This window comes from Lathamus discolor, chromosome 2, assembly GCF_037157495.1.
Source record: "Lathamus discolor isolate bLatDis1 chromosome 2, bLatDis1.hap1, whole genome shotgun sequence".
NCBI lineage: Eukaryota > Metazoa > Chordata > Aves > Psittaciformes > Psittacidae > Lathamus > Lathamus discolor.
Genome location: NC_088885.1, coordinates 88,412,739 through 88,440,262, shown reverse-complemented (window position 1 = coordinate 88,440,262; position 27,524 = coordinate 88,412,739). Strand labels below are relative to the sequence as shown.

The following is a 27,524-nucleotide window of genomic DNA, read 5'->3' as shown; positions in this document are numbered from 1 at the left end:
AATTACGCACAGCCCGGCGGCCGGACGATTAAGGGTTCGCGGATGTGAAAGCCTACTCCCTCCTGTCTTTCGCCAGCGGTGCCGGCGCGGAGCCTGGCACTGCAGCAGGGGAAGCCTGCCTCCGGCAGGGCAGGCCAGAGGCAGCGGGGCCGCCACCTGCCCTCCCGCGGCTAGCACCGCCCGCGGGGGCCCCGGCGCCGTTGCGAGGGGTAACGGCTGCCGCGCCGCCTGAGGAGGCGCTGCGCCTGGCGATGTGCTGTGCGGAGCGAGGGAGGGCGCGGAGCTGCAGCCGGCAAACCACCGCTACTGCCGGCCGCCTCCCGGCCCGCCGCTTCCTCCTGCTGTTGCTGTTGCTGTTGCTCGTCCTGCTGCGCGCAGGTAGCGTCCCGGGCCGGCGGCACACGGAGCTCGGGCAGGGACCGGGGCGGCAGCGGGGAGCGGCGGGCTGCCCCTTGCTCGCGGGGCCTGGCAGTGGTGGCAGCTCCGGAACCTCGCTGCTTCCCGTGCCGGCCCTGCCTGGAGCATCGGGTGTGAGTTCCGTAGGTTTTACCGAGTTCACTCCCTGTCCGCGCTTCGTCCTTGCCCTCATGCATTTATTTAGTGTTCTATAAAAGCAGGTGTGTGTCACTGCATATGTAACCCTCTCTGCAGCCTGTTACTTCTGTGTTACTGTTCTATAATACAAGAGCTGTGCCCTTTAGCATCCAGCTGGTTCTGTTTCACCCCTACTACTTCTCTTCCCATCCACACACACCATATGCACCAGTGGAATAAAACTTTCTTTCCACATGTGAAGATGGGGATGGAAAGCTAAAGGATTATCTAAGTAATCTCTTTTTTCCTCAAAAATGGTGAGTGTTGAGGAGAGGGGTGTTCTTCCAAAGAAGCCTCATGCCTGAGTCGGGAGGTGACACCACAGGCGAGTTGCATGGGGAGTGAGTAGCTGGTAACAGCAGTACTCCGCTAAAACAGCTGCATCACTTTGTGAAGGGCTCCAAGTTAGTTAATAGCTAGGCTCTCAGTTAATAGTTGGGCTCTAAGTTAGAAATAGTTATGTGGTAGGATGCCAAGATGTACATATCTGGTGTACTAGTGCTGATTTTGTACCCACTGTATGCATAATTAGAGCTGTCAGGTGTCACTGGCTGGCAAATTCTGGTGATAGCCTCTCAACTCGAAGACTCAGAATAGCCTGAAAAGGCGGTCTCTGCTTCCTAGTGAGGCTCTGAAATTTGGAAATAGGGAATCCCTTAGGCTTTCTGATTGTTAGAGTAGTATGAAATGGTTTAATTTATACATTAGTGTGTATATATGCTAGATCTTATTCAATGATCTGGTTATGACTGAGTTTCACTTAAGAAAATCAAGTTTTTTTCCAGGAGCAAGATCAGAGGTGAAGTTCAAAGCTGTTCTACTCTCTGACAAAATCAGGAAAACTATGTGCAGTATTTCAGTATATATTCACTGAAACATCTGTCTGGTTTTAGTAGGCATAAGAGACATTGTCACTTAATAAAAGGTCACTTATTTCAGTTTTATTGCACTATTGTCTTATTAATATAGTCTGAGTTCAGACTGATGTAAAGAATATGAACATCTTTGAGGATTTTGTTTGTTTTGTTGGTTGGGTTGGTTTGTTTGTTTACTAATGCTGACAGTTTTGGCTTACGTGTTTTTCCTTAAGTGAAGAATTAAACTTTTTGCAGACAATGTGGAGCGTGGTTCTTAAAATGTCTTAATTACATTTGACTTTTCTAAGCCATCTGTAGGAAGTGTCCGTCTTACTGAAAAGGCACATTTTTAATTTTGGCTTGCTGTATGAGAAGGAAAAAAAAATTCCTTTTTGACTTATTGTCGTGGTTTAACCCCAGCTGGCAACTAAGTGCCATGCAGCCACTCATTCACAAACACACCTCCCCAGTGAGATGGGGAGAAGAATTGGAAAAAGGGTAAAAACCTGTGTGGTGAGATAAAAACAATTTAGTAATTAAAATAGGTACAATATAGTACTAATATGAATGAAAAGAGAAATAACAGAGAGAGAGATAAAACTCAAATTGAAAAAAACCCAAGTGATGCACAGCTCAATTGCTCATCACCTGCTGACCAGTACCCAGCTTAAGCTGAGCAGCGATCTGCCCTTCTGGTTAACTTCCCCCAGTTGACACACTGAGCATGACATGCTGTGGTATGGAATACCCATTTGTCTAGTTTGGGTCAGGTGTCCTGTCTGTGCTCCTTCCCAGCTTCTTGTGCCGCTCCTCACTGGCAGAGCTGAAAAGTCCTTGATCAGAGTGAGCACTGCTCAGCAATAACTGAACCATGGGTGTGTTACCAGCATTATTCTTAGACTAAAGCCAAAACGCAGCACTGCACCAACTACTCGAAGAAAAATGACTGGTACAGCTGAACAGCAGGACACTTGCGAAGTGTGTTAACACTGTAATTGTCAGAAAGGAAATGTGAAAGCCTACTTGAAAAACAATATAGTTTATGTCTGGCAGGTTAAACTCAACTGAGACAGGTTAGAAATGGCAGTTTGTTTTTTCCTATATGACTTTTATATGACTAGTAATAGAAATGGTAATATTTCTGCACAGCACTTGCCATCAATAGGCAGCTTAGAAATGCCAGCTGTAATTAAAATGCTTGGATATAGAAAAACACTTGACTATTAGCATAATTGAGCAAAAATAGTTTAAGTCATGTTGCTATTTATATACTCTTGGTGCAGAAATCTCTTTACAAAAATTATCTCAAAACATAATTACTTTGAAAAAACTTTCAGCAACTACCGTAACTTATATAAATCTTTTCCTATCGCTTCATGGAACTTTCATTTATAAATAAATGAGTTGAAGGTAGGCCAATTGAACATTCAAGTAGTATTTAATTCATGAATAAATTGATTGTTTAATTATTTAAGGCTCATTTTAAACTCTGTTTCCTGTTACTACAATTTTTAGACCAAATTTAATTTTCTGGTGAATTATTGTGAAGCAATTAATTTTACAGCTGTAATGCTCATTTTAAGACTAAGAGATTCAGAATAAAATGTTTTATGAAATAGTAGAATATACTTTATGCGAGATTCGGGTGAATGGCATTTCCTTTCACCTCAGTGGGCTTAGGAATGAATGCTCATGCAGTCAGTGCTCACCTCAGGTCCCTCATTTGCACAGGAACTGGAGAAGGACTCCACTTTACCTGACCGTGGAGGAGCGGGGTGGGGGGGGTTGTCTGTGCAGGTACAATCCACCTGCTACTTCTGGTCTTGAACTGAGACTTTTCCCCCTAGAGGCAAAACCCCTTACAAATACATGAGCTCAATTGCTTTGTGTTTTGCAGAATATCTGCCAAGTAGATTTTAAATACATCAAAGAGGATGCTAATGTTTTGTACTTAAATTTAACTTACTGCAGGATCTTTGGCCTGTTTCAGTTGCATAAATCAGTAGTAAAGCTGTTGAATTTAACTCCATCAGATTTGAAAGTCACCCAATGAATCTTCAAGTAGCATAGAGACTTTATGTGGCAAATATATCCTTGAATTCCAGTGTTGGGGAATGGGAATGGCTTTTCAGGCAGCTGAGAAGTTTGAATCACCCTGGGCTTGAGGGTGAATTACCGCAAACTTTCATGTGTCTGATAGTGATGTAAAGCTATTTTTCTTCATCTATCTTCTTCTGCAAAAGGAACTGTTGCTCACACCTTGTATTATGCCTGTAAAAAGTACAATGAGGAATCACCCCTACATATTTCTAGTGCATTGGTCTGCTTAAAAAGCTTAATTTGTGGAATTAATTCAGACATCTTGTTTATTTTTCTCAAAAATGAGTGAAACAGCTTTTGCCACTGCTTGTTAAGTGCAGGTTAGATTGAAGGGATGGAATAAAAAAATTAATAACTTTAAAATGTAGTTTAAACAGATCATTTATCTGTTACTGGCTTTTTGTAGGTCTTTCTAGGACTTAATGACCTCTTGATACTTTTTTTTTTTTTTTCCTTAGGAAAAGCATCTTTCTAACCTAATCACACATGCACTTTTAAAATTAAGAGTGAGAATAGAAAGATCATTTGTGCTAGAGACTGCTACAGAAAACTCTTATTTAAATTCCAGGTGGTTAGGAGGAAAACAAAGGAATTCAAATAGGAAACCTGAAAAAAAGGCTTGAAAAAACCCTAAAAGGCAGTGTAGAAAGTGAGGACAGACTATATGAGAGTTGGGATGTGGATAGAAACATTTACTGACTGAAATGGCTGCTATGCAAGCGGATTGTGTATACACATGAAAGAGCATTTAAGATGATTTTCTCGAAATCTAGCATGCAATGTCACTGAAGGTACCAGAAAAGTAATTCCAGAAGTTTTACAGTACCTTCCTTCAGTAACTATGTTGCTTCCACTTTTTCTAGTTCTTTTTAAATAAACAGTTCAAGAGCTCCATCTTTGGGTTTAAGCTATTACTGTAAAAAAAAAAAACAAAAACAAAAACTACTACTTTCCTTTTGCGTTGATTTAGTAGTGCTTATACATCTTATAAGTTATCTGTATCTGCTCATACTTTGTCAGTTTGCAGTGCTCAGCTTTTCTAGATGCATTTGTTCAGTTGGCTTCTGATAAATTTTCAATACTTTCTGTATAAGGTTGTTTTTTTCCAGTTTTTCATTAATTTATTTGGTTTTGGTGGATTATGTTTTTTCTTTCCAATTACAATACATAAATCAACTTGTCAGTTCATAAAATATTTATGATGTACACTGATAATAGTTGCAGAATGAATTTTAAAACAGACTGGATTTCAGGTAGGATTTATAATTTGCTGTGAATTAGCATGCTTTTATTAAACTCAAAGAATATGCTGATATTTTTTTTTTCGTCAGTGGAGAATCCAATCGAATTCTTTTGGGAGCTGAATTTCAGAGAAAAATGAGTTTTGTTTCTGCCAGTGCAGCAGAATTCTGAAAGACTTAACATAAATGTTCCAGTGAGAAAATGTTAATCTATTTTGTTTTTCAATAAAATCCCTCCAATCCTTCTAGGAGGTCTTTGGGGAAAATTATGTTATTTGAAAAACTTTGCTTCTCAAACGAAGTTGTGGAAGTGATACATAGTGAAGCAATATTGCAAAGTGAATTAAACTGTTAATCATGGAAATCCACCATATATAAAACTGCTTTTATGATTATCTTCTCTCAGTTGTTTTTTGGTTTTGTTTTTCTCAAGCAAGGTTTGATTTCTTCCTCCTTTCTAAGTATTTTAAGCTGCGTACTCTACTTACATTCTGAAATGACAAGTACAGAATTCTTTACCTTGATTATCTTATCCTGATAGCTGGAGAATCTGCCTTGCTTCTCTTTTCCATAAGAACACTGTTGAGAAGTACAATTGCCATTTGTATAATAGATGGGGTGAATTGATAATTTCTCATTATTGCTTAAATCAAGATAAATCGAAACAAAGATGGGACTCGACCCCATCTCTTTCATTGTCCCCAGATGCCTTCATCTATAAGCAGTTTACCAGAGTATTTACTGTTGCTTTTAGTTTTTTTTAATATTGAACCTAAGTTAGCAACCAGCACTGACCTGGTGCCATATAATTATTTAGCTCATCTTCATAAAATAATTGCTACTGATGATATGTTCAGTATTTTATTGCTTTCTTGTGTATTCAAGACTTTCTATTCATTTATTATTTACTTTGCTTCCCAGATTCCCCCAAAGAATTAGAAATCACAGGCATATTTTAACTCCCAGTAACCCACGTTCCTTCCAAGCAGGAGGTGGAGACAAAGAACACAAAATCCTGAGAGGGCTAATTGCTCTCATCTTTCTGCTGGCTTCAGTTCCATATCTCTAGAAACTCCTTTAAAAGAAAGTTATATCTGACTAGTACTAGAATACCCACCTGAAAGATACTTCATTTTTCTTTCAGAAGCCTTGCATATCTTGCAAAGCTTTACAATCTTTATAATATGATTGTAATTTCTATTTAAAATAGAATAAATGCAAATGAAAGTAGCCATTAAAGACCTTATATTTCATTTCAGGGGGAAATTAAGAAAATCATTAATGGTCAGTGTATAATACATTTATTGACATCCCGACTGAGGGATGATAACAATGCAGCTAAATTTTATCCTCATTTGTAGAGTGCCTATTCACACTTTCTCCATTATGGACAATCTTAATTTAAAATGTGACAGTTCTTTTGTAAAACATGAATATTTTTTAAACTTAATCTAAATTTAAGTGCCATTTAGAGTAAGGATGCTTTTTCTGGTATCAGGCCTTTACCATTGTTTTTTGTTGCCTTAATGACAGTCATGCGTTCTATAAGACATTAGACAGATTTTAACCTAATATCCATTGAAGAACAAGTCTATTAATGAATGTAGGTTAGCCTAGAGTATGCTGCTTACTTTTTCATGAATTAAATGGTTGTATTAATGCCATTGTTTCATCTTTTAACAGTTCAGCCTTCAAAGAGATTTTTAAGAAGTGCAGGGCCAAAACACGACAACTTAAAAATAGTGGGATCTGTCATATTCCCAGGTATTTTTCTTTAAACATAATTTAACAATTTTTTGGGAGAATATTTGTTTTACCAAGAAAAGGCCCTTCTTTATCATACCCCCTGTTGTTGAATTGTTTACAATTGTTTTAAGTGGTTTAATTAATTACAATTCTGTATTGACATATGTATACATAATAGGCCATCCCACAGAATGTATTTCTGTTATTGGTATTTATTTTGATAATCATTTTATGCCTATAATTTTTATGAAACCAAGATAACTTTTTTTCTGTCATTGTTATAACAATAACAATATTCTGTGCACTCTTCCACCTGGCTTTAAGACTCTTGCTCTGAAATACTGCTTTCTTACACTGTAGGTATTGCTATTTGGTCTTACTTGTTATGTACACAGAACTTGGAGCTTGAAGTTTTTCTATTTTACAACAAAAAATAAGACGAGTTAAGAATTAATTTCTTTCTAAGTTAAATCAATCTAACCTATGTATATAATATTATGAATTTCTTTTCTCATTAATCAAAATAATTGTTGGAAAATCTGAAAATTAATTTATAGACCACACTGTTCCTCACTGCCATATATTTACTCATGTTGCTTTTTCTCTGAATGCACATTACTGGCTTGGTTTTGGTGATACTCTTCCCCGTAGATTTCTCCATATGTGTTTTCCAGTAAACGTAGCATAACTAACTAGTAGCATATCCAGAAGCAATATTTCTGTTTGTCTATAAACATGGCTACTACTTGAATGGCAGAGGGCAATTTGAAAGTTAGAACACAAGATTAAAATGATTTATCCCAACTCTGTTTCTAAACAATTTGGTATTAATAAAGAATGTTTCCACCTTCTTTGGAATAGACCAGTGTGAATATACTAGAATTTGCTTCAGTGTTCTTTTGAGATGCTGGATGACATCTCTATTTTTTGGTTTTTTGTTTTTTTTTTTTTTCACCAAAATTTTATTAGACTTAATCCTGCATTTTTTAAATCCTGCAGTTTTAGAATATCTCACATAAATGTTCTTTTTTTTTTTTTTTATCACTGTCTAAACCAAATATTTTTATAACAGTGAGAATATGAACAAGTAATAAAATTAGCAAAGAACTTTAATTAAAAGAGTAAGACTTTATTTTAAAATGCAGAGGAATAAGGTCATACCTGGTAGATCTTTTTTCAGCCATTATTTTCTGTCAGATGCCCTTGTGTATCCTATGATACATGCTTACAAAACTGTCATGGAAATTTACAGTGGTGGAACAGAGTTTTCCATCTTCACAGGTTATGATAATAATAACACCATAATTTTGTTACCTTTTATGATGGGTATGTAATTATTCTTTTTTATATTGCCATGAGACAGAACAAAGCAACCTTGAGGAAATAAAAAACAAAAATGTGAAGAGGGAGACATATGCAATATATACAATTTTTCCTCAATAGTCTACTGCTAAAGCCAGTTGGTTAGTAAATTTTGAGAAAAAGTACTAAGGATTTGCAATGGAAGAAAACTAATCATATTGACAGTTGCATTAACATGTAGAATTCATATTGATTTTCATGCTTCAGGGTTAAAAACTGAAACACTACCTGTAAAAGACATTAATTTCCATGATATACTGTTGTACAATTGAAAAGATATACTTTGCTGTTTTCTGCAGTGTAAGCTACTGTAAAATTATTATTAGCTGAGGTGGACATACCTACTGATCTTAAGACTATCAAATACCTAAATTTGTTCGTATTTATTAAATGTTATATCTAAGTCTTTATTCTGTTTAAACAACTTCATACTTTAATGTGAATGTAAGTAAGTTTTCATATTTTAGTGAAAGCAAACAATCATACCTGGAGAGGAAAGAAAACTGTGGTGGCACTACTGCCAGTTGCCATAATGGAAAAGTGACAACTTTTTCTGAACTTTAATCCATTCCTGTAACAAATAGCTTAAGTTGTTTTCCACTTGCAGGGAATCTGAAATAGTCAAAGGTAAGATAAAATATGGTAGTTTGCTTATTTGATTCAGTTTAAATTATTAGTCAATTTTATCAAATCACAGACGTTGTAGTAGCTGTAATGTTTTATACTAGTTGTAGCTTTTCAGTGGCATGAAGGTACCCTGATGCAGAGCATGGTATACTAAAGTACACATTTACTGCAATATAAATACCTAGCCTCAGACTTCTGAAGAGGATAAATGCTTTGCAGAGTGTCAGTAGGAAGGAAAATGTAACAAATTGTACACACTGAAATCCTGCATATTGTGGAAGTGATTATGACTACACCAATTGTAGTTTTTAGAAACAGTTGCAAGATCTAGAAGCACCTGTATGCTACAAACTGCATACAAGACAAGCATGCCTGCTTTACTGTGGGAAAATACAAAGTAGATCCTTTACTCAGTTTGCTTCCTATCTCATTATCCCTGAATTAAACAATAGGAAGCTCACCATTTAGTGAGCTACAACATTAAACCCTTTAAAACAAATACATTCTGCACTGGTAAAAGGCAGTACTATTAGCACTGTTAATAGAATAGAAACAGCAAATTTTCAAGTCTGAGTATCCTGGACCAACATACTGCAACTTTACTCTCTACATGTGTGTGTTGGACTCCAGTTGAGACAGCAAGCTGCGGAAGTCTGTGCTTGTGAGAACCCACTAAATGATATAATCCATTCAGGAGGATATTAACAGCGCACTGTGGTTCTTTTTTACATGAAATAGGCCTAGAACTATAAAGAATCCTCTTAGTTTTATTTTCTGGGGAAAACAAACCCGATGGTAGAGGTGACAGGACAAGTCTCAGAATCAGAACTGCGTTCAAGATCATTGTTGAACCACTGTCTTGAAATTTATATAGCTCAGTGTTAGGATACCATTGATAAATACTTGATGTTAATGATATTTTTATTTCTTTTTTCAGTCAAAGTTTATGTCAAGCTGAATCACAACAGCCCACGTATTTTATGTCTGACAAATCGTCTGCGAAACTTAGAACTGATTGATCCAATATTCCAGTGGACTGGACCAGGTGGTGTTCTTTCTTCAGGTAAGGATTTATATTCTTACATGTCCCTTGGCACCTTCTTGCTTTCTTCCCTGTACCCGCAAAGAATCATGAGGGTGGGAATGTAACTGAGGGTACACTGTGAGAGTGCTTGTATGTATACCATATAAATTAACTTTCACTTTTCAGAAAGAAAGGGGTGGGGTAACCAAACTAAAACACATCTCCAGGTCTCTGTAGAGAATAATGCCAACTGTAAAGAGTGCTAGGTGGAACAGGGCGTGTTGGATGCAGCAGAGGCTGAGGTTGAGTGCTCTTTGTGGCGCTGAGAGACATCGGCAGTATTTTGCAAGGACAGAATAATAGGATGATGGGCCATGTGATCTCGCCCAACTTCCTGCCCAGTGGCAGGCGACCATCATATATGAAGCTGCTCAGGACCTTGACCCTTGATTCAAGGGAATCTGTACCCTGGGAAATTTTGTGTCTTTTCTGTGCAACCTGTTTTTTTCTTATTTTCATCATAATTTCCCTTACTGTGTTTTCATCATTGCTGCATGTCCTTTTGTGGTGCACCTCTTAAAAAATATGGGGTATACTTCCCTGTATCTCCCCTTGGGTAGTGAAGGACTGGAATTCCTTCCTCAAAATTTTCTAGGATAAAATTTCCAGTTTTCTTTGCCTCTTGTCCTATGCGTCAACTCCTTAATCATCTCAGAAAGCTGCTTGTTGACTTGCTCCAGTTTTTTATTATCTGTCTTGTCAAAACTGGGCACAGTATTCCAGAGAGCTCAAATGAGTTCTAAGTAGGGAGAGAATAATCACTTAGCAGGGAACCTGAGTTCTGGTTTTTGTTTCCTTCTGTGCATCTCATTTGCCCTTTAGTCTAACTTAATTTTGAAAAACAACAATAAGCATAGTGATGAATTTATAAACCTGTTTAATCTCGTATTTATTTTACAATTTAGGTTATGAATCATTCATCCTTTTACAATGGCAGTGTTTCCAAAAACAATTTGCCTTCCTCTTAGTCTGTACTAGTGTTTATCAGAACTCTTTGGTCTTATACTTTCCTGCTACGCAATCTGAACTACCATTTACATCACAGTGATTCTTAATTCTTAACCCTCTATATGCCATCCTTCATAGTAGAGCATTTCATATTTATATGGTATCTGACACAGTTAGATATATTCAGAGTTTTTACTCTGTATCTAATAGCAGGCTTCGCCCTAAGAATTTTTATCATTCTGTGCCCCAAAGTGCTATAGGTGGTTTTGCTTGTACTTAAGCCTGTGGGTTATGTTGTTTTACATGACTGCTGATCTCCCTTGGTATAGATATACACTGGTTAGCTGAATGTCCTTCATTGTAACGAATTTTGATGCCCAGTCTGTGATGCATGACAGACACAATTTCAGATATATTGTCATGTGTTTAAGTACTGAGTACTTAACTGAGTCAGATTAGAAAGGAGACAATCGGCCAATTCACAATTAACAAAAATTGCCTGTTTCACCCCTCTGGCTTCTGTTTACTCAAACTGCAGTTTCAACAGTGTAGAACAGAAAAATATGGAGACCTCATACTTCTAGCCGACAGGTTTAAATCTCTTTGGGCAGATTACTTCAGTAGTATCTGAAGTTGCTATGCCAACCTTGGTTAACTAGCAAGACCTTGGTTAACCTTGGTTAACTTGGCTCTGTGGCAACTTCAGGTATCCTAGAATCAGCAGCAGGTGGCAAACATTACGGTAAGAGAAGAAAACTTGTGTTTGTCTGACATAACTTTCTAGAGGGATGAGAGAGGCTATAGAAAAATTATTTTTAAAAGCAGTAATGAGAGGACTTCAGCCTCAGCCACCACAATTTTGGGTAAATACCACAAAGATATATTAGTCTCTTAGGGCTGTTGTCACTTTTTTGTTTTTACTCAAAGAAAGCATAAATAGACAAAAAGCTATTTAAAGTTTTTAGTTCCTGAAGTGTTTGCTATGTAAAAGGATTTTATCACTTGGCCTCAATTTAGGATGGGTGTATCCGTAATGGCTAAATATTATCTGTGTTTTGGTGTGACTAGTTAGTCTTCAAATGCCTATTGTAGCAAATCTCCGCAATAGTGGGAAATTAGGTTTCCTAACCCTTGCTTAATACATTATTTAGTACTTTTTCAGTGTGATTGTAGGAAAGAAAAGAATAATTTTAGTGTAAACGTAGAACTGTGAATTGAGTTTTAGGAAAGACTAACAAAATACTGCTTCTTAGAATGCTTCAAAATAAATGCAAATATTTAAGCATAAAGACTGAAAGAGGAGAACCTATCTTTCACTGTACTATCTGTCATAGTAGAAATATCAGGTTCTTTTTCAGGAACATTGGCCTTTGACACAGCCGTATGTGTCAGACATCGTGACTACAGTAAAAGCTCACAAAGAGCAGTAAACACTTTTCTTTCTGTAGCCATTAAAAACCAGTTCTGTTCTTTGAACAAGCAGTTTTGTTCAGATAGCTCCAGTCGACTTATGTGTGCTTGAAAGAGTAATGAAAAATTAAATACTGCACAAAATGTAATTTAAAATCGTTACAACTTCAAAATTAGCAAGTCATTTTTCTTCACTTAGCATAGTGACTCTTTTTTACTAAGATCTGGAAATTGTACTTGGAAATTTTTAAACAGCTTTTGGGCTGGTTGAGAATAAGAGGTTTTTCAAAATATGTTTTAAGTGGAGGATAAAACCTTCAAAATAATTACTTATGTTCTGGATCTTAAAGTTTTTCTGCATAAAACAGCAATTTTGATAGTGTTCTGATCAGATATGTAGAACAGAAAAGAGAAAGCATTTTGATCTTTATTTCCAAATGCAAACATTAGAATGCTATGCTAGTTTGCACCTAGGAATTTGGGTTTACAGAGAAGTTACTGGTTTTCATACACTCTGACACCTAATACATGTGTAGAAGGAATATTTGTTGTAGAAGATTGTGACTCTCCTTTCACAGGACTGAAAAAAGTGTGTACTATAGTTTTGTAGAACAAAGCAACTGACAAATTAAATACCTGCACCCAACTTCTCAACTGCAAGCTGAACCCCAGATATTCTAAAACCTGCTATTGGTATATTAACCAGGTTTTCTATGGACAGGCAAGGAAAGAGAATGAGAAGAAATATGAAGCTTCTTTTAATAGGTGTGTATATCTGTACAGTCATGCTATCCTTATAACAGATACATGACTTATACATGTTTCCTGAGAGACAGTCGGAGTCCTGTCTGATCTACAAAACAGAGTATGTTTCATTCCTAAAAAGCTTTTCAGGTGAACTCAAGTTTATTATATAGGGTATTAGCTTTTGTTCCTGTACGTCTATAATTAATCACTGAATTTACCTATTTGGACATTCTCAGATATTGCATATTTAAATCTGAACATGCAGTTTTTTGTTTTTTTTTAATCTGAAGATTAGAATTTAGAACCTGGATTGATAGCTGTTTCTGAGTGTCTGAAAAATCTGTTTCTGAAAAGCCCATTGGCCTGATTCTGCTGTCATTTACTTCTATTCTTAACATACAATTTCAAAATACAGAAGTTGCTCTGTTGTAAAACTGGTCTGATTGGGTAGACGATGGGGAGTAACTTTATTTTTTTTGCATTGAAAGCACTGGAAGGAGTATCAATCTGTTGGGTTGAAGTTTAGTAAACAGAGAAACTAAAATGTAGGAACACTTAGATTCATATATAATTCTACAAACGCATGGACACTTACGGGATTTAGTCTTCATAACAGTTCTCACAGGAATAGCTCTATTTTGTATCCTTTTAATTCCTGAAGATCCTGGAAAATGGTCTAGCTTCCTTTCTTAGCATAAATTAAAAAGAATTTTCTATTTTAAGTTATTCTGGTTTTCGCTTACTCCAGGGAACCTCTGAATTGATCACATTGCTTTTTGTCCATCATGTATGTAAAATGCCTCCTGTGTAATACAGGCATATTAAATCATATAATGTAATTTGCATCACAAAATGTGAGGTGAAATCCTAGTCACCTATCTTATTGAACCTGATGTAAAGGAATAACATGGAAAAAAGATACTAGATTTAAGAAAGGGGTGAATAGCTCAACTACTTTCAAAATTTTGTTTTATGGCTAACAGTCTGTTTTGTGACCCAATCTCATCTGAGAGGCGGTATTCATCCAGATAATCCCATGTAGGAAGGCATTTTAAATGTGATTTCTTATATAACACTAGGGGGAAAAAAACCCCAAACCAGCAACATAACAGGCTCTTGATTTCATGATCCAGAAGGACATTCTTTACACACAGATATACCATTGAAGTAATTAATAGTTATGATGTTAAAATTGCAATATTTTCTGGTATTTAAAGCATTCATTGTTCAAGGTAGGATAAAATTCTGTAATAAAGATCTGTGACTCAATCCATCAGAGGAACGCTTTTTTATTTTTACAGAAACTATTTGTGACCAGATCTCTTCACTGGATTTCCAAGCTTTGTCTTTCGCAGACTTCTTGTCATCTTTGCAGTTCAGTAATGCATTTTATAAATATAGCAAGGCTGTCTGTGATATGTCTTAAAGGTGTTCCAGCTATCCAGTCAACTAACAGTGGTGTTCCTGGCCTGCACAGGGCAGTTGCATATGCCAAAGATGAGAACTATAGTTCTTAAATCTATGCTCTTTTTTTTCTGACAGTATTAATCTGGTAGCTATTCCAGCATACAGTAGCAAATGACATCCTAGTTTATAGACTTAGCATCCTGAGTAGGTCGTCATCAGATTAAAAACCTCTTCATCATCCAAAAAATGGAAGACAGTGTGCCATTAATTTGAGAGCCTAAGTTGATATGGAATCCGAAACCATTTTTGTCAAAGAATTTGCTCTTTCAGTCTTTTTTATAGTAATGTTTAATGTTTTTTTTTTTCCTTTTTTACCAGCATTTGAATTTTTTTTAAGTGATATAGATAAAAAAAATTAATTAATTAAAAGCTTAAATGGTTTATTGAGGAACAAAGTTGTCCTACATCCTTCTGCCAAGTACGTTAAAAGATACACTTCAATAAGGCTATTTTTTTCCAGCATCTTTTTTAAAATCACACAGCAGGAAAGTCACTGTGCATCTACATAACATGTTAGTTTGAATAGAAGTGTGGCTTTGAAGTAAATTGCTTGATTGTACACACTTACCATGTTTTGTTTGGATCATGGTGTTGTCTTTGAGTGCACAAAGTAGATCCATTTTGGGTGAAGCTGATTGTAAAGGTTTTATCTGAAAAATAATGTGTGCTCAATCTGTAAAACCAGCTTAGGACTGGTCTGAAGTAAATGTCATAAGATGCGTGTGGTATAAATCTCATGTCCTTAGCATTGATTTTTTCAGTTTGAAAATACACTGCTCTTGCACCACACACATTGACTAAGCTTCCATTGTCTACATAAAAATTCTAAATTATTTAGGATGTTAAAAAGATTGGGGGGTTGAGGGGGCATCTGAAAATGGAAACAAAAATTTATTCTCAGTATTTTATTAAAGTGAGTATTTTACCTTGAAGCCTACTAGAATCAGCTCTAGTCTAGTGGCTCCCAAGGTTTTCTTTGACAGCAAGATGGGCTGCATATTACTATTTGACAAAGTCATTATCTATATTGCTACTGCCTGAGGACTTTTCAAATCAGGAAAGGACTCATCGACTGTCATGATTTAACCCACATGCAGGCTACATGGCTCATTATCAGTGCCCAAATCTGACCTTAAGCAGTGCTTTCCTTTCTCTTTAAAAACTTAAAGAGCCACGCTTATTATTTGCCCTGTGAAGTAGGATCCTGCTTCACCTCTGCCTTGAATTAAGGCATTGTGTTAAGACTTTGGCCACTGTAACAGTGCTTATCTTTCCATACAGAAGGATTATTTTACAATCTTAAACATACATGATTCTCATTTTGGCATATACATACAATACTTTTTGGAAGGTCTGTTATATACTACTTGCTTAACTTGAACTTCCTGCCTACTGTGAAGTTTACTGCATGTTAAACACTACCAGCAGCTAATTCATCAGGCAGTTCCTGAAGACTGAAAGGTTAGTAATCAGTTCGACTATATATAGAGGTATAAAAAGAGATTATTTGCCCACTTTGTGCTTTTTTTCTTTGAGATTTTTGCCCTTGGAAATAGTTATTTGAGAGAGCAATAGATGTCTAAGATTAAACAAAAACAGGTTTCCAGGACAGCTTTGCTAACCCAGTACTTAAAAACACAGGAGCAATAAGGCATGTTTGAGTAATGCTGAACTGAGTGACACCCAATCAGTTTCAATTCCTGAGTCCTGTGTCTTCAGCTGAATCCATTATATTAGTATTTTGTGCACAGTTTAACATTAAATAGCCATTTTGATCCTTGCTGTCTACATTTTTTCATTATGACAACTAAATTTATTTCATTATTGTATTTATTAGAAAATAGCAGTGTGAAAATATCACCATCAGGAACTTTAATATTGAGACACTTCAATCAGAGTGGAGTTTACACTTGTTCCATTGTTTATAAACTAACAGCAATGCAACCTGTTGAACACCTCATAATAAAATACCTTATTTATGGTAAGTTATGAATCCATGTGTGTCATTGCTTTGAAAAAGTTTAATTTTAAAAAATATGTGTTCCTTATTTTAAATAAGTAGGTTTATTTAGAATTTAATTTTCAGAATTCTGTTTCTCTGGGAAATTGTTTTTAATATTAGTTTCTACCAGGCAGTTCACTTAATGTCATTTATAGAGCCTTAAATGAAGTTCAGTGGCTGACTGAGAAACTGATGAATACAGTTCTTTTTAAAAAAAGAAACATAAAATTTAATGAAATGTAACAAATTGTACAGGCAGTAATCCTTAATAACATTAAAATAGTATAATTTTAAACTGAATTATTCTTTATGAGATTGATTTTGGCACAGCTGTATTTTTTTCACACATGTTAATGCCTTAATTCTTACCTGCTTGTGCTTTGTAAGTACGTATCATTTAATAATGTAATATTTGTAGCTTATTCTTTCCTGTTCTGATTACATTTCCTTCTGTCAGGGGCTAAAAAGTCTTTGACAAAGTGAAAGATTGTAAAGGCAATGTCACTTATTCATTATGAACTCTCCTTTAAAGGATATTTTATTCTTGTGGAGATGTGGACAAGAGCTTTTCTTGCCTTCAGCAAGAACTATGTCTGATCTTGAATTTAAAAGGCGAATCAGTGCTCATTTAGAAACACGGTAGAGCACAATAACCTAAATTAACCTTTGATGTAAATTAATTTTACTTTGGTACAGTAACCTTCACACAGAATAGCCCTGACTTTTAGCAGCTAGCTTGCTTGACAGAACTGCAGAGGAAGAAGTTTCTTTGAAACTGTTTTAATGGAAAAGGTCACAGTTTTCAGTAATGCAGAAATATGTCCTTATTGAATAAGGATCAAATCTGAATATTAGTACACAAAATACAAGTTTTATGCATATATATATATATATATGTAAAGGAATATGCAGCAGCAAGGGAAAGGAAATTGGGGGAGTCAAAAGCAAGGTGGAGGATCTAATAAGCTGTCTTAATTGGGTACCATATTTTGGATTTTTTGCTGCTGCTTTTAGCTGGTTTGGTTTCTATTCCTTTGTTCTTTCTTCCTTGCCACCCTCATTTCTGTGATTATACCTACACCATGACCCCTGTTCTTCATTCTTTTACTCTTATATTCTATTTAACATTGTGCTCTGTTGGTTTTCAGCTTTGGGCAAGTAGAGTGGTTATCATGAAATAACTAGAAACATGCATTTTATGGTACATTAGCTTAGTTGTAAAAGATGTCCAGGTGTGCATTTAGCTTTGCAGTAAAGGTGGAATAATTTGTGCTTACAGGGAAGGAATTCCTGTTCATTTTACTAGTTCATCTTTTGTTGATCTGTGGGGAATTGAGGTTTTAAACCCTTTGAAATAATTTGTGATAATTGACTAAAAATATTTGACATACCACTATAACTGGCCATAATGTGTAGGATTAAGTACTGTGCTACATACTAAAGGATATTTTGTATATTTCTTAACATTACCATTCATAGTCCTGATCCTTTTACTGTAATCTCTTGTTGTTTTAAAAATGAAAAAAATCAGTAATAAAGAGTCTTACCTGTGGATATCAATAAGAATCTCTTAAGTGTTTCCAGTTGGCCCAGCATATACTATTTTATCATTAAAAGTTCTCTGGGGGTGCAAAATAAGCTTTGTTTATAAATTAAGTATTGAAATTATTTTTTTTTCCAAATACACAAATTACTCTTTTTTTCTTTTTACTTCATAAATGTTCATTATCATCTTCCACATTTTTTCCCTGCAGCTTATTCTGATCCTAAAAATTACTATGAGTTCACAGCCCAGTATCACACAGCCCCCTGCAACAGTTCTGAGAACGCTTATTTTGAGAAAGCATTGCTTCAGATACTAAGCAATCTTGTTGCTGAACTTTCTTGTGAGGTTGCATTAATTAAGTCAGAATGCCATCATGTCAAAATGCAGAGAGGAGGTCTACAGAATGAAAACTTCTTTACATTTTCAGGTAAAAATCTGCCTTGCTTTTAAAGTAAATAATACAATTCCTTGTCATTAGAATTAACAGATAAATGGCAGTTCCCATAAAAGATTTAAGTATACTGAAACTGAGACATAGACATGCAGTATCTATGAAGATAAGCTCTTATTTCTTTAAATCATTGAAAGTTGGACATCTAAAATATTTTAAAAAGTCCTAAATACTTGCATCAAAACTAGCTAGACTCTTAAAACAGTTAATTAAAGAAATAACTGTTGATTTCATTGATTTTGTTCTTTTATAAACAGATTATGTTTTGTTACAGTTACCTCCTTAGACAGAGAAAACCACAGACTATGTCAGCAAAGAGATTGTGATGCATTTTATAGACTAAACAAGGTACAGTAGCTAATGTAATACAGGAACTACCATAATAAGCTATTATCACAATAAAGTATAACAACACCAGAAATAAAACATCTTTAGTTTAGAAAATTAATAAATCAATATAAGAGTTTAAGTGCATATAAAAAAAATTTCCATTAAAATTGCTAATATTCTAGTTCTGATATCGATAAGGCAGGTTATGCTACCAGATTTAAAGGCAGTATATTGAGTATAAAAAGTGTCAAGACAACTGGGGAAGCTTTGAACATACGCTCTCTTACAAATATCAAATGTTGTTTTGCAAATGCCTTTCCATCACTTCAAAGTGATTTTATTATTGATGTTGTAGAGTTTTAGCTGTTTGAAGGCATTTGGCTTTTACAGTAGAGAACCAGAAGCCAGTCTTGCTTATTAGGTTAATTGTCAATTTAGAGGTTCTTAAATGGGAGAGGAGAAAAGGAAGGGAAGTACAGAAGGAATACTAAGATATAGCAGGTATGCAAATTGTGCTTTGTGATTCCAGCAGAGGGGTGAGGGAGTCTAAAATAACATTGAACTCATTAAGCAGCTTCCATCCTGTCCACTGTAAAAACCCCTAAATTTGTGGGGAAAGCTCATTATCAAAGGCCATCTTTTTCACACAGAAAAAGAGGATCAAATTAAAAGAGCATGAATAAATTTGGTTTCTTGAATTGGTGTGTATACTGAATCGTGCCAGCCTATTAAAGGTTGTTTTTTTCTTTAGCTTTATATTTATTTATTTATTTATTTATTTATGCAAATGAAGCACCGTCTGGAAATGAAGCATTAATACTATTTTACTGTTAAGTGTTTATCAGATTGGTAATGGATCTGTGTGTTTGTTCTATTAGTTAGAAGTCACATTTTGAGATTTAACTACAATGACTTAAAATCTTTAATATTCCAGTGGAAGACACTTTATAAAAAATGATGCAAAATTCCAGAAAAAAATAAAGGATTTTAAAAAATAAATATTGCCTTTAGCTAGGGAGACGGAATAGATGAGATGGAATAGAGCTCCCTTCTATCCTAACATTTCTGTGATTCTGTGGTGATGGTTCTGCACTGATTGAAAGGAATACTTTTTCTATCTAGGACTGTATTTGTGCAAAACTTTTTGAGTAATTAGTCTTCCATGATATGGTATTAATAATCCCCTTATTTAACTTGGCTTCAAAAAAAGTTTGGCATTTTCTTTTTGTTGAGCAGAAATTGCTAACAAAGGTGGAAATTGAATATATAAGTGAACCTAAACTACAGTACCTATATAGATGGGAAAGCTGCGCTTCTCTTGATGTTGAGCTACAGATGTCTAATATAAGCAAAATTGCCATGGATTAGATTTTAAAATTCCATTTATATAAACCTGAACACTATCAAAGACGTTGTATTAGCTGATCAAGGTTTATCTAAATTAAACCCAACATATTCATAATATCAGACTGCCCTGTTTCCATTTAGCTACAATCAAAAGATTTTTGTCTTTTCTTGTATTCTGACCTCTTCCATCAAAGATTCTGATACAATATTGTTTGTTTCAATTTAGGCAAAACACCTTATAGAGAGATTTTTTAAGGAACAAGTGGAAATTATCAGGAAAAGTTCTGAACCATTGCCAAAAATATACTACATTGACGGTACTCTGCAAATGGTATGGGTTGATTGCTGCTCTCCAGGGTATGGAATGAATGCTCAAATGCATCCAGAATGTCCTGGGTGTTGTGGTAAGTGACAAATTAATTTATTGTACAAAGTATTAAATGCTGTTACAATAATTTTTGCTCTGATGCAACTCAGTACTTTGTTACTTAAATTTGTAAAAATGTTATGACATAACAGGCTGTGATCCTGTCAAGGTAACCTGTAGTAGATCAGGTTAGTACTTGGGTATAATTCTTAAGACCTTGTTGATTTAGATTTTAAGCTAGACCTGCAGTTTCCATGGATTGATTTAAATTAAAATAAGGAAGATTAATTTCAGACCTCTAGATAACAGTGGGGCTTTCTGGAATTAGCACAGAAATCTATAATGTGACATGGTATCTTTCAAGGGGTTTTTGGGGGGGGGGTTTGTTTGTTTGTTTTTTAATGGTAAGATAAGGCAATTATTTTTGTTCTTAAATTTATAAAAGGGTACATAATAATGCATAATAATGCAATTCCTTTAACTAATTACATGCTACACTCCAGCTATGTTTAGCATCATAGTTTTATCTGCTGTGCACCTCCACCTCCTACACTAGACAGAAACACTACCTAGTCATACACTAGTGGCAAGATCTCTGTTGAGCCCGAATCATAACAGACACTGCTTTGGCAGATACAAGGGCAAGCCTTCACATCTGAGGTACCCAAGAATCTGAAACAGTCAGTCCTGAATCTTGACTGATTACTGCCTCCCATAGTTGAGGATATCATTCCCTTAGCATGCTCAAACATTCACTGTTTTCCTTAGTTGACCTCTTTGTAGAATTAATAATTTCTTTTCCCAGAATCCAAAACACCATATCATAGGCAGTAAAATGGAAACAGTCCTCTGCTTGTCATTCTACCTCAAGGCAAGATATGAGCTTCAGTTATTTCTAACAGATGTATCCTGCATAATCTTTAAAACCTCAGAAGACTACGTAGACTCCCAAGGAAATAAAACTTAGTAATGCATATCCTCACCACTGGAAGGCTTTTTTTGAAGATATTTATGTAATTTCACTTTATGTAGTTCATACCTTGTTCTGTCTTCTTGTTCTGTCTTCTTGTTCTGTCTTCTTGTTCTGTCTTCTCGTTCTGTCTCACTAAATCTGTAAACAATTCTGTTAACCTTATCTTTGAAGTAGCTATTGTATATCTTAGAAGACTGACCTTTTTTTTTTTTTTTCTGATATTGTCTTTGTTGAACTAAACCACCCCAAATTCTGTCTTTTTGGTTGTGTTTGACTGACCTCGGTTCAGCCTGATTACTGTCTACTCTAACTTCCCTACACTTGTTTTCAGTGCCTCAAACATGATGCAGCAGTTCTAAGAAGACCATGTTAACATGAGAGGATTAGTTGTGATTTGCTAAAATCCCTGGATCTTTTACTTAAATATGAAGTAAAATATTTTCCCCATATATTTGTTTAGTGGGGGAGCTTTTTCCAAAACACACAGTTACTCATAGAAATATTTTGAAAAACACATTTCCACTGAATTACAGCAGAGTTCAATTTCTTGGGTTATGCAATAATTTCCCTTGTAGCTGCAGAAACCAAGTTCTATAAACCAGATAAAACAATTTTAAGGCTCATTTTAGAATTCTTTGAGAGTTTTGGTCTCTTTAGCTACCCTTGTTTTGTAGCTAGAAGATCAAGCTTTCAGTCTAAATTAATTCATAGAAAGTTCACACTTGTTTGCCCTAATTGGGAGAATGCCCTTTAGCTTAAGTAGATTTTGGGGTTTTTTTGTTTCCTATTTTATAATCACAAGCCAAGTACTTGCTTTTGTAAGAGCTTTCATTCAGTAATCATATATGTCACATGCCTTATTTTGAATTTTGAGCTCTTAGCAGTGCCTTTGACATCATCGGTGCTTTTCTTTTGGTCCTAAGAACCTCTCTCTCACATGATGTAACAGTTCCATGCTTCTCCTTCCCATGAACTGATTGTGCTTACAGTATTCTTTAATCAAACAAATATACAGACCTTTCTAATTCTTTTATTTCTTCCTCCCTATTTAAATCTTGTCCTTATTCACAGCTTCTCCCAGTTTTGTTGTCAGCATCATTCATTGGGACTTCTAATTATCTTGTTAGTAGAAACATTTAGTAAAATGTGTTTAAAGACTGTTTCATAAGTTATCCTTTTAGCAACTTCTGTTTTTTTAAGCAACATTTAGTACTCTTTTTAAATTTTCTTCAAATCATAGTCTTCTGTAGTTTATTACATTTGTATGTGCTGCCATATCAGCTGCTTTAAAATTAATTCCACATTGTCTTAAGATAAACATCAAATTGTATCACTTTCCGCTTACCTGCATGTGTTTCACTGTTTATTCCTGAAATCTTTACATAGTATAGAAGTCTCATCAGCTGTTCTGTGGTTTCTGCGATTCTTTTTTCCTTTTCTGCAAAATTTATAATACATTTCTTACCAGTCATAGGTTAGCACCAGTCATAGGGAATCATGGCAGATACATTGAAAATCTCATATTATCATCTGTGTTACCCTTTTACAGGCTGGTTCTATTCTGGAACATGGTAACAGATGTTACTCAGACTTTCTGGTTTGAAGAACATTAAATCTTGAACAGTGTTACTGTTTCTAGTCTCCAGGTCTTGATAAGTATATGACAGAATGAAAGAGGTTACAGACTAGGCCCAAGAACATGGAGAAATAAGATAGTACAGAATCACAGAATCACAGAATCCCAAGGGTTGGAAGGGACCTAAAAAGATCATCTAGTCCAACCCCCCTGCAGTACGTATACCCTCTGCAAGTTGCATAAGCAAACCTACTCTACTTTTACTACTTATACAGCAAAATAGCTAGATACTCAGTTACACCTGTTCTTTCTCCTCTGTAATTTTTAGAATAACAAAGTTTATGTAGTCTTGTAGTAGTTCTGGTTCCTCTATGCTGTTGTGCAGTGCTCTGTGAACAGTGCATCATTCACACTACCATCACACAATTTGTGCACTAAGCATAACCCTTTCACTTACTGCATAATGTACCAATCTGAACCTTCTGTATTAGAGCTTCATTCTTTTTCTTCCCTATGCTTCAGTCTCATGTTCTTTTGTATCATAGTGTATCATCATTCATCTTTCCACCCTCCGCTTTTATATTAAAATGGCATTAAATATTGAGCTATTGCCTCACCTGCTACTCCCATTTTGTAGTCTAAATCTCTTTTTGAATTAGTCAATCAATCAAACATGTTAACCTGATTAGTCACTGGGTGATGTATCTATTTTTAGAGAATCTTCTTGGCAGAAGACACTGGTGGTAAAACAGATCAGAATTTTGTTCATCAGGTACCACATAAGCCTCAGGCACAACTCCTTTCTGTGTAAGTTTGTAGAGGCAATGACTTAAAGAGTCACTGATGATTAATAATCATTACTGCTGATTAGTAATTCCATTCTGCCCCTGTAAAGCAGTCTTGAATAAACAGAATTGATGAGTACAAACATCTTAGAAATTATTTTAAATTATTTTGTCTTAATGCTAATGTTCATCTGCTTTTAAAGCCCTATTTTATGTTAAATAAAGCACATTATTCCAGGATAAGTTAATTAAATATTTTGGTAACAGCCATGAGGTATGATCAACCATTACCTTTTATTTAATGTAGGCAATTGAGTCATTTTCATGTCATCGAAACTTCTAAATACAATTTTTCTGCTTTATAAATCTATTTTTCTGGGGTTTTTTGTTTTGTTTTTGTTTTTAATCAGATGCAGCTGTGAGATTAATACAGTACAAAATGTCGTATGTTTCTTAAGGCTTCTCTGGAGACATAATTTGATACCATACCCTGTACTAGCTTGATGAAATATTTTTTGTCCTGTGTTATTATTCTGCAGAGCTTGATTTATGTGATATTTTTAGTACATTAGATACTGAATAGTCAGTTCTAATTTGGTTTTCTTCAGTTGTTTCTCACAGCATGGTGATTATTCATCTTACTGAAACACAGTAACTTGAAAGTTCAAAAGGAAATATATTTTTCAAGAGAATATTGAAATAGTCCTAAAAATCATGAGAAAGTGCAAAATACTTAGCTTTTAGGATACAAGAACAAAATATCAGTTTGTGAGGTGTGTAGTGTCAAGTATGTAATATACACTGTAAAGATGGAATATTTTGCTAAGATGTTTATACTTTCAAAGTGAAAGTATACCAATGGGAGTTTTCCATTAGTGAAAAGGCTGAAACAAGTTAAGTTTACCAGTTAAAGAAACCTTCTAGCAGCTGGCTAAATTAGCTACAAGTCCCTACTTCAGATTTCTTTCCCTTTTTCATGCTTTCTGCTAGATAGCAAACAGATGGCACTTCGGAGAAAGAAACTTTTTATCCCATTGTAAGGGAAGCCTAACTTGCTTTATTTAAATGAACAAAATTCTGAAGGACCACAAGTGTGCCTATATTCTTCAGTAAAAAGAGGATAATTATTCCTCTGGTACCCAAGATGACTGATTTTCCAGACTAGGCCTCTCACTACAAGAAAGACATTGAGGTGCTGGAGCAGGTCCAGAGAAGGGCAACAAAACTGCTGAAGGGTCTGGAGAATAAGTCTTATGAGGAATGGCTGAGGGAACTGGGGTTGTTTAGTCTGGAGAAGGCTCAAGGGGACCTTATTGCTCTCTACAACTACCTGAAAGGAGGTTGTAGAGAGGTGGGGGTCAGTCTCTTCTCCCAGGTAACAAGCAACGCAGGACAAGAGGTAATGGCCTTACACTGCACCAGGGGAGGCTGGATATTGGGAACAATTTTTTAACAGAGAGGGTTCTCAGGCATGGGAACAGGCTGCCCAGGGAAGTGGTGGAATCACCATCCCTGGAAGTGTTCACAAGCCGTGTAGATGAGGCCCTCGGTGATATGCTTTAGTGCTGGTCTTGGCAGTCCTGGGGTAATGATTGGACTTGATGATCTTAAAGGTCTTTTCCAACCTAGCAGATTCTATGATTCTATGAAAATGCCTTTAGTTACATGCATTTGTAAAGCTCTCTCTTTCCCATAAAGCCACCTTGGTATGCCTATACTGATGTACAAAAAAGACAAGGTTTTGATGTCATCTGCAGAAGCCTCCTCTTTTCGTAAGACTGCTAAAGCCCTCTTTAGTCAACAGCAGTGGCAAAATTGCCAGGCCAAGCTGGTAACAGCCACTGGGGATCAAGTGAATCCTGCCAGCCTCAAAACAAATGAAGATAAACCAAACCAAATACTGAAAATCCTGCTGAAGGTTTGTGCAATAGTGACTAAGAAGTCATTATTAACCCAGGCAAACCGCAATAACCAGGTAAGCATTGACTCTGCAAAAGCAAGGAAGCTCTAAATTGCCTTTGCACAGTGAATACTAATGCCATTAATTAAAAATCTATCCTAAAGAAAGGCTACTATTGCCAAAGAGAAGTATGATACAGGATAGTCATAACCAAATAGCTCAAATTCTGCTTTTTTTCTACCAAAGCATAATGGTGAGTTGTCTTTTGTGATGAAGTCATTCTGCAGATGACTGTACAGACGTCAATAAAAGGCATGATCCAACAGGAAAATATGTTTCATCCAGAACACTTGTTCTGCATCATACACTGATTTTGGGTTTGATACTTTATTTTTTCACTACTTCTTAATAATTATGAGAGCTTACACTTCAGCTTATTTTGTCTTGTGTTACTTTTATAAGCAGCTAAAGCAGTTTATTTAAAATGCTGTTGAATATAGGCCATATTAAAATGTAATTGATGGACAGATCCCCTGTAAGCAGATGGAGTGGAAAGTGATGAAAAATATGGTGTAATAAACAGATGATGCATAAAATGTTTCATCATCAACTAGCAGAATGATGGAAAAAATTTGATCTCTTTTCAAATGATGAAGATGCAATCTAAACATTTTGAATGTAAATATTTTGTAGTTATCATTTAAATACCACATTTTTCCTTGTTTTTCTTGTCCATAGTTGTATGCAGCCCAGGATCATACAATCCTAGTAATGGAAATCACTGTCTTCAGTGTGACGGAAGTTTGATGTACGGAGCAACAAAGTGCTAATGGCTGAGGGATTTATACTCTTGCAATACCTCTTATGTATTTTAACATGGTAGTATTAATAAATACTTTTAAAGTATGTACAGTTTGTTTGGCTTACATCAATAAAATGCACTTTTTTTTTTTTGAAGAAATAAGCATATTGGTGAAATGTTTTAGGTCATATCACTTAGAGATACTTAATTTTTTAAGATCTTTAGAACATCTGTTAGGTTAATACCAATAGAAAAGTAACTCAATCACAAGAAGTAAATACAAAGGTAGAGATATTTTGTGTACTTAGTCCTTTGCTGATAGACTTCAGCTCCTCTTGACACGGAGTGGAGTTAAGCATCTGTATTTTAGTTTTATCTACCTGTCCATTTATTCATCGGTTAGGAGGATTATAGTAAATAGCCCATGGTGTACCTCCAGCACTGAAAGGTCATGAATGTTGCAATGCAGCCTCAAATGCAAAAGCGTCCTAAAAACTTATTTTCAAGATGAATTATAATATCACTACTGACCAGTTAGTAACTTCGTCCCAAAGAATGTAAAATTCTGCTTGGGTCAGTCACCTATTCCACCTTTAAAGATACCACATTGAGCATAAGACTTTTGCTCTCACCTGAAGAAAACAAACAATAACGCAAAATACTGTGGTACTTTTTATGATATTAATCTTCTTTACTTTTGTAAGACTGTTGAGAATTACTAAGCAGTTAGGTCAATGCATTCCTTGTATTTGTCATTCATTAATAGTCTTATTTAAATTGGTATTCGGTAACAGAATCCTGTTTAAAATCGTATTTGTCTTGTATTTGCAAGTAATACCCCATGCAAATTGCAAAATTTTTAATGAATATTCCAAATTTTATACCCTTTTTCTCCTTAGCTCTTTGATCTATTTAGTTCATGTATAAAAATTAGCTAGTTGGGAAGGTAATTTTTAGTTGTCATGTCTGGAAAACGGGGATTGCAGGCTCTAGTTTTTCTCAAGCATAGATATGGAGCAAAGGTTTGAATATGTATATTGTCAGGAACCATACTCTGAAAAAAGTTATAAAAAGAAATTCTGTGCTACATCTAAGAAGTAATCTTGGAATATGTTGTATTATCGTGAGATACTATACTATCCCACTGCTACACTGTTTATGTGTCAGAGCCTGAAGCTCCATTTGGAGCTTATGTTTTGATCTGAAGGACACAAAAAATGAAAACAGGACATTTGAAAGTAACTAGTGAGACTGTATGATTC

The 27,524-nt window shown here is 35.4% G+C and overlaps 1 protein-coding gene across 1 annotated transcript; it reads left to right on the top strand.

The window, feature by feature from the left end:
* Positions 1-215: 215 nt before the first annotated feature.
* Positions 216-26,390, top strand: ZPBP (zona pellucida binding protein). The gene is made up of 8 exons (XM_065669315.1): positions 216-378; positions 6,476-6,556; positions 9,465-9,590; positions 16,021-16,164; positions 17,940-18,158; positions 18,457-18,530; positions 20,086-20,263; positions 26,199-26,390. The coding sequence occupies exons 1-8, from the start codon at positions 252-254 to the stop codon at positions 26,288-26,290; spliced, it is 1,041 nt and encodes a 346-aa protein (XP_065525387.1). The 5' UTR covers positions 216-251; the 3' UTR covers positions 26,291-26,390.
* The last annotated feature ends 1,134 nt before the right edge of the window (positions 26,391-27,524 follow it).